This window comes from Dendrobates tinctorius, unplaced genomic scaffold (genome assembly GCF_039654945.1).
Source record: "Dendrobates tinctorius isolate UK_male_01 unplaced genomic scaffold, ASM3965494v1 ptg000211l, whole genome shotgun sequence".
NCBI lineage: Eukaryota > Metazoa > Chordata > Amphibia > Anura > Dendrobatidae > Dendrobates > Dendrobates tinctorius.
In genome coordinates, this window is record NW_027361878.1 from 12,508,422 (window position 1) to 12,516,745 (window position 8,324).

The following is an 8,324-nucleotide window of genomic DNA, read 5'->3' on the forward strand; positions in this document are numbered from 1 at the left end:
GTTGTTCCAGGCATGTGGCTTTCAGCGCCACCCGGTGGTCAGCGCTGAAAGCACAGCAGTAAATCTGCTACATATGGGCGATCTGCTCATCGCCTATATGTAGCAGAGCCGATCGGGTTGCGCATGCTTCTAGCCTCCTATGGAGGCTATTGAAGCATGCCAAAAGTAAAAAACAAAATAATTAAAAAACCTAAAAGTTCAAATCACCCCCCTTTCGCCCCAATCAAAATAAAAAAAGTAAAAAAGAAATCCCATATACACATATTAGGTATCGCCGCGTTCAGAATCGCCCAATCAATAAAAAAAAAGCATTAACCCGATCGCTAAACGGCGTAGCGAGAAAAAAAATTAAAAACGACAGAATTAAGTTTTTTTGGTCGCCGCGACACTGCATTAAAATGCAATAACAGGCGATCAAAAGAAACATATCTGCACAAAAGTGGTATCATTAAAAACGTCAGCCCGGCACACAAAAAATAAGCCCTCACCCGACCCCAGATCATGAAAAATGGAGACGCTACGGGTCTCGGAAAATTGCGCAATTTTTATTTTTTTTTCAGCAAACTTTGGAATTTTTTTTCACCACTTAGATAAAAGAGGACATAGACATGTTTGGTGTCTATGAACTCGTAATGACCTGGAGAATCATAATGGCAGGTGAGATTTAGCATCTAGTGAACCTAGCAAAAAAGCCAAGCAAAAAACAAGTGTGGGATTGCACTTTTTTGCCAATTTCACCACACTTGGAATTTTTTTTCCTGTTTTCGAGTACACGACATGGTAAAACCAATGGTGTCATTTAAAAGTACAACTCGTCCCGCAAAAAATAAGCCCCCACATGGCCATATAGATGGAAAAATAAAAAAGTTATGGCTCTGGAAAGAAGGGGAGGGAAAAATGAAAATGCAAAACCAAAAATACTCCCTGTCGTTAAGGGGTTAAGCCTTTACTGGTTATTAAAATAGGGGGACCCCCCCCCCCCCAAGAAAAGCGGAACGACATGGGGTCCCCCTATAATTAATAGCCAGAAAAGACTATGTAGACAGCTGCGGGCTGATATTAATAGCCTAGGAAGGGGCCATGGATATTGCCCCCCCCCCCAGTTACAAACACCAGCCCGCAGCTGCCCCAGAAATGGCTCATCTCTAAGATGTGCCAATTCCAGCGCTTAGCCTCTCTCTTCCCACTGCCCTGTAACATATGGGGTTGATGTCACCATTGCATTGTAAGGTGACATCAAGCCCGCCTTAGTAATGGAGAGGCGTCAATATGATACCCATCCATTACTAATCCTATAGTTGGTAAAGGTTAAAAAAAAGACACAGCCAGAATAAAGCGTTTTAATGAAATAGAACGATGCCTGCCTACATACAGACGCGCACACACAGCCCCGCAGACCCCCGCACACACATTCTTCCTCCTCCCGATTTGCAGCGTTTCTCACACGAAACTCCGCAGAGCTTTTTTACTTCTGCGGTTTTGCTGCGGATGTGCCTGACTCAATGGAAGTCAATGGCTGCAGAAACGCTGCAGATCCGCAAAAAGAATTAACATGCTGCGGAAAATAAAATGCTGCAAATCCGTGCGTATTTTTCCTCAGCATGTGCACAGCAAATCTCAATTTCCCATAGATTAACTTTGGTGGTGCACAACACTGCCGATTTGATGCAATTCGGTGCGTCCAAAAACGCATCAAAATCCGCAACGTGTGCACACAGCCTGACTGTTTGGGTTTTTCCGCATACTCCGTGTGGATCCTGCATCACTTATTTATTCCAAATTCACAAAAGAAACCAATCATGATATAAACTACACTGCTATGTAACCTGAGAGCAGCATAATGTAGGGACAGAGACCTTGATTATAGTGATGTGTCACTTACTGGGCTTCTAGCTTCTAATGAGGTTTTATCAGCAGGAGATTATCACTATAGTGCTGTGTGTCTCCTGCTCTGTACAAATTCAGCACTGATTAACAGCTTTCTGCCTATGCACAGTGGCCACAGAAAGCTGTCAATCAGTGGTGTGGGTGGGGTTATACAGGGCTCAGCATTTAAAGCTCTGCAGCGGAGAATACTCTGATTGTATCACAACTGCTGCACTCAGTAAACTAAATGACACATAGCTGGAATCAGGATCTCGGCCCCTACATTATTAAAAAATAACAAGTGGCTTTTTCACAACTACCACAAGTTCCGTACGACAGAGCACAGCTTACAGCAATCATCTGGTGACCGTAACCAACAGTTTTGCAGCCATACAGTTTGTAGGAAAGTGGACACCAAACGCTATAAAATACCTAAAATAACAAACTCACCCTCCCCGGGTCCAGGACGCTGCTCCTGTCTGGGCTTCGGCTGCTGCCAATCACTGGGCTAAGCAGCTTGTGCCGTCTACCTTGGTTGAGCTCAGGGATTGGCGGCAGCGGTGAGGCGTGCAGACACTGGACCCTGGAGGGGCTGCACCTGATTGTTATGTTGAGGGTGTTTGGGGTCCACTTTCCTTATAGTGGAAAACCCCTTAAAGGTAACTGTTCTCTTTCCAGCAGCAGAGATGTGATACTCTCCTCTCATCTGTAGGGGGCACTCATTTCCCTGCAGAATACAGGATCTAGTGCCCTGCCAGGACATTGCAGCCACCACTGTATAGACACAATACACACAGATGCGGTATCAGCAGAGGGCGGTTATCATCCGTACACATCCCGTTACTATGTAGCAATGCTCCCAGTTACACTGCAGTAAGGAGCAGCACCGGGGGAGGACATGTCATGGACGCACCTTCTTCTTGCCCTTCTGTATCCCCCATCCTCCCGGTAATTCTTCTCTCTCCCCGGTAATATCATACGGGAAATCACGGGCCGGGTCCCGGGACCAGAACCACATCTTCTCACGGGGGGAGACACGTCACCGTGACGTGGTCAGAGCTGAGAGGGGAGTGGCTAGAATGGAGCTGCTGCTGTTGTGGTGGGGATGACGTCACCGGAAAAGGCGGGGCCTCCTCCAGTCTCGTGAAGACCTGATACCAGGAAGTGCTGAGGCTGCGGTTGAGGCTAGACTGTATGGGCTCCTTCCAGCTTCTAACTGCAGCCCAGTCACATGGGCCTGTGCCGTCATGGAAGGGCCTGTGCCGTCATGGAAGGGCCTGTGCCGTCATGGAAGGGCCTGTGCCGTCATGGAAGGGCCTGTAGTGTGAAATATATTCCAATTCATCCTCCCACCACAAGGTGTCGCTGAGTATGTGGGCGGTGACGCTCTGTCCACAGTTGGTATAAAAGGAGCGATGTGAAGGCGACGGCGCCATTTTGACCACACGTGCGATATAGTGAGGACTGGTAGAAGGGCAGCTGAGCTGTGTGAGGCCAGGAAACTTGTCTGTGACGCCATTACACAGCAAAGCCAGGAAAGACCGCTCTCCTTGCTGTAAATCGCGCTAGTGGGAATATGTTTTAGTGATGCCATGATGTAAAATTACCTCACAAAAGGTGAATCCTGTGAAGAAAGAGCAGTGCCTGAGCGCTGTGTACAGACACTAATGGTGTTAGGAGATCTGCAGTGTTAGTTCGGGACGCCACAACAGCAGAAGAGCACAGAATCTGAATTTTCAAAGCGTTCCTGTAAAAATATCAATAACTGCAGCGATGTGAGGGAAAAATGCCGCAGAGGCCGAAAAGTGATCAATACTGACGTCAAATGACGGCATGAAAATGACAACTCAAATAACGAGTAACTACAGTGTTAGGCCGCAAGTTCGCACCACTGCATGGGGAATCTCAAGCCATGTCCCCTGCGGTCTGTGGAGAGTGTGTTGTATGCACGTATGACTGTCTCTGGTGACTGACTCATTATGAAACCCCTACCCTTGGTACGCATGTGTTTGGACTTGCCAGTTAGTGGAGGTAGGAAAGTGCAGGTAGGAGGCAGAGTCAGGGCCTGGCTTCAGCGCCAAGTAGTGGCTTTGTCTGCACTCCACGGTAGCCAGCATCTATTAGTGGTGTTTGCAGGTGTGAGGCCGCACGCTTAGTGGGTCTAGAGAGACTCTAACCCTGTGCCTTTGGGGCAGAGTTCTGTGACTGTACACTAGCATTCATTGCTGAACTCTGAGCTTAACAGGCTACGGCATTTATATTCTGCGGTATTGTGGTTCTGTGAAGCAGCAGTCTGCCTCTATCCACCGGGTGACGTTAACCCGCGTGTGTTCTATTATACTGCCATATAGCGTCTGCCATTAACGGGCAGCAAGTAACATCTGCACGGTGGACCCAGGGCTGCGAACACACCTTATTACTATTACTACCTTCCTATTATTTGGTGCGTTCTGCCAGCCCTACATACAGAGATCCTTCAAGAGAAAAGGAGACGAGGAGTTAAAATAACTGCAAAAGATAGAAAATAGGCAAAAATCAGACGTGTAAATTTCATCATAACAAAATACTGAAAGAAAGCACGAAAAATTTTAAACCTCAATCATAAGTTTATAAATGACAAATAATGGGGATGCGAGAAAAAATGCCAAGCAGCGCTTCATAAAGTATCTGAAAATCACCTTCAGTATAAATAAGATCAAACTAAGAAACATACAAGTAAGAAAAATGATCTTAGTTTGGTTTCACATTTGCGTTAAAACAACGCTGCGCCCTGCGTCGTTAAGCCCCGCCCCGAGCCGGCTCCCTGCCCGCCCCATATCGCATGCGTGCAAATGCGAAAGTAGGCGGTGATCCCGGATGGGGCGGGCAGGGAGCCGGCTCGGGGCGGGGCTTAACGACGCAGGGCGCAGCGTTGTTTTAACGCAAATGTGAAACCAGCCTTATAGCGCCGTAATACAAAACAAAGTAAGAAAAACAATGTAATACTGATGACAGAAAGAGGAAAAAAATCACATTTTTAAACACAAAAAGAAAGTAAACTAAATTTATTCTGATGCGCACTTTGCCTTCTCCAAGAAGCTAAGAACTAAAAACATTACAGAATATAAAAGGGAAAAAATTTAACCTAATACAAATACTTGTGAAGCGCACTTATGTCACAAGGCAAATTGTACAACAGCAGTCCATGTGTATACGTCCCTTATATTTACCCAATATGTTTATTATCAGGCATTACTACTTACACCTAAGGCCTCGTTCACATGTCCGTTTTCTCATACGGATGTATATGGTTTTTGCAGATATCGCTTGTACCTATAGGGCTGTGTGCACACGTTGCAGGTTTGGTGCGTTTTTGCTGCATTTTTTCTGCCCGAATATGTGACAAAACCTGATGCCAGCAAAGTGAATGAGAAACCTGACGGGTCATGCACATTTTGAGTTTTTTGCAACTTTGGTGCAGAAAATAATCTGCATGCCAATTCTCTGCTGTTTTGCCCTGTTTTCACCATTGACTTCACTCAAATCAGGCAAAAATGAACCAAAATCATGCATTTTTGCAGCTGCCTCTTTCCAGCCCAAAAATACAGAAATGATGCAGAATTTTTTTTTCTGCGGTCCCCCATTTTAATAACTAGTATAGATACAACTTTGTGGTATTAATAGTCTGTGAAACTCCATGTGTATTACACATTTCACAGACTTTAATCTTCAACCCACAGTTGTACACTTTCCCGCTGATGCTTTTTAGTGTTGTGTGTGTGATTTACTGATTAGAACAACAAATAAACCAAATGAGATGAGGCCTATATTAAACACAAATCATATTATAGATTTGTATGCCAAGAAACAAAAAATAGGCATATTATTTTCATACACCAAAACTAATAATGATTTATAGCAACATAAAAAGGAAAAAAATCTATAATGTGAAGTGAGGGAACTGGGCCTGTACAGGGTGTTGAAAAAGGTGAAGGTGCAGAAACTCGAGTTGACACATAGGGGGTAACTGACGGAAAGGGACTATATAAAGGGTGGGAAAATCCCATGCTCTGGAGTCTCTGGTGCGATTCTGGGGTATGAGGTTGTTGTTGTAGACATCTTCAAACCAAAAGCCTCATTGGAAAAAGCACATCTGTCTTGTTTGTTTGGGCCCACGTTCCATCCTGGAAAATAAAATCTTCATCCCACAGTTGTACACTTTCCCACTGATGCTTTTTAGTGTTGTGTGTGTGATTTACTGATCAGAACAAATAAACCAAATGAAACCAGGTCTTTTTTAAACACAAATCATATAGATTTGTATGCCAAGAACAAAAAAAATAGGCATATTATTTTCATACACCAAAACCTAATGATGATTTTTAGCAACGAAAAAAGGAAAAAAAATTATAATATGAAGTGGGGGAATTGGGCCTGGACTGGGTGTTGAAAAAGGTGAGGGCGCAGAAACTCGATTTAACACATAGGGGGCAACTGACAGAAAGGGACTAAAGGGTGGGAAAATCCCATGGTCTGATGGTACGATTCTGAGGTATGAGGTTGTTGTGCAGAAATCTCCAAACCAAAAGCCTCATTGAGAAAAGCACATCTGTCTTGTTTGTTTGGGCCCACATTCCATCCTGGAAAATAAAAGATTGCATGGCTAGTTGGTTGGAGGGTGTTTTTTTTTGCCCACAATGTTGGGCAGTACAATGTGTGTTTGGCTGTGGCCACAGGAGGAGGTGTTGGTGGGTGCAGGTTGTGAGCCACAGGAGGAGGTGGTGCTGATGGATGAAGGCTGTGGGCCATAGGAGGAGGTGGTGCTGGTGGGCTGTAGACTGGGCCACAGGAGAAGTGGGTTTCTGGTGGGATACTGCCAATGGTGGTATAGGATGTTGGCCAAATCTGAGTCAAGTACAATTTATTCAGACTCTTAAACTGATTTTGTGGGATGTTTTCAAGTCATCTGGAGTAATGGCCACTTCTAAAATGAATGTAATTGTTAGCATCTACTTTTAAGAAAAGAAGTTTAACTGCAGATGTAGTTGTCTAAAAAAATAGATTGTTACATTGAGAAAAAGGAAGGTTTCTGGATTTATATTAGGAGAAAAAGAAATGCCTCAATTATTGGAGCATAAAGTCTTGCATAGAGGATTCTATATTGATATTAGAGTTGTCTCAAATGATGAATAGATAGTTAATACATCTTTTGTAAAAAAAATACTTCTTTGTAAATAAATAATTCCTGAAAACCCCCCCATGAATAAATTAGCATAGCTTGGTGCGACCTTCGATCCCATTGTAGATACTCACGATTGATGGTAAAAATTCCCCAAAAAAGTAATTATTGTTCTGTTAGGCGTCGGATTCCTGGCACTGCACAGCGGGAATCCAGAGCCAGACATCCTGCGGTCTCTCATTCTCCGACTGCTCAGACTCCTGCTCAGCAATCACGGCGAGCCAGGCATTCCCCTCAGACTCGTTCTGTGAGCCTGGATGTTGCTTCCACCTCTGATGCAGCAATGGTAGCGCAACCTGCTTTGCAGGGAACTGCTCCAGAGGCTAAGTCTTTGTGCCGTGCTACTGGGCATGCCCGCAACTTGTCCTCTCAGTGGAGAGCAGGGGTCACATGTGCAGGTCCTATGTCGGATCTGACTGGTCCTTCCCAAAGTACTGGAAGGTCCCGGAAGCGCATGGCTATAAAAAGCCCGCATGGCGGCTCGGCCATGCGCTAGTGTAGCATATTATTCTGTGTGTGTATGGTGATGGATGTATGGACTGGTGACTGACTCATTATGATCCCCTCCCTTGGTTATTACGAATGGTGACAGTGAGTTGGATTAGTCAGTCCCAGGTTGTGGCAAGCTGCACGCCACTTGCTCCATGCCTACACTAGCATCCGTCGGCGCCCGGTCCTCGGCGACGACGCTTGTGGCACCCTCTGCCGCTGTGCTGTAGTAACAGCAACTGTTGGTGTTCGCGGCGGCGACGCCATACGCAGGCCTCTGTGACGCTAACAGGGCCAGCGCCTTTTCTTTAGCGTTCGAGTGACGTTAACCCGAGCGCAATACCGCACCTACTAGGTGCATCTGCCATTGTCCAGCAGCGGTCTTGTCACCTACCGCACGGTGGACCCCGGGCGGCGAGCGCACCTACTATTATTTATGTTTGGTGCGTTCCGCCGTCCATAACATCACACTAGCGCCAGGGTCTGGCTGGCAATGGCAGACGTGCAGCAGCTGCAGCGCTACATTCGGCAGCAGGAGAGCAGGTTGGCGGCTATTGAGAGCACCAACTCAGCTGCGAATGCTGCTCTAGCTGCAGCTCAGACAGTCGCTGAGGCTGTCTCACGTGCGCCCACACTTTTGCCCTTGCCGACAATGTCTTGCCTCCCGCTCCCCGATAAGTTTTCGGGTGATAGTGCCTCCTGTAGGGGATTCGTTAGTCAGTGCTCCATTCAGCTGGAGTTGCTGGCTGCA

General features: G+C 46.0%; 1 protein-coding gene across 3 annotated transcripts in view; it reads right to left on the reverse strand.

Moving 5' to 3' along the window:
• Window positions 1-3,122, reverse strand: part of SCYL1 (SCY1 like pseudokinase 1) — a 92,699-nt gene extending 89,577 nt beyond the window's left edge. For 2 of the 3 annotated variants that reach the window (XM_073554454.1, XM_073554453.1), the window contains exon 1: window positions 2,780-3,122. In XM_073554454.1, the coding sequence (XP_073410555.1) occupies window positions 2,780-2,884 (105 nt within the window). In that variant the 5' untranslated portion in view covers window positions 2,885-3,122. Of the gene's footprint in view, window positions 1-2,316; window positions 2,429-2,779 lie in introns of those variants that run through there. The other variant, XM_073554455.1, reaches the window with a different exon arrangement.
• Between the last annotated feature and the right edge of the window lie 5,202 nt (window positions 3,123-8,324).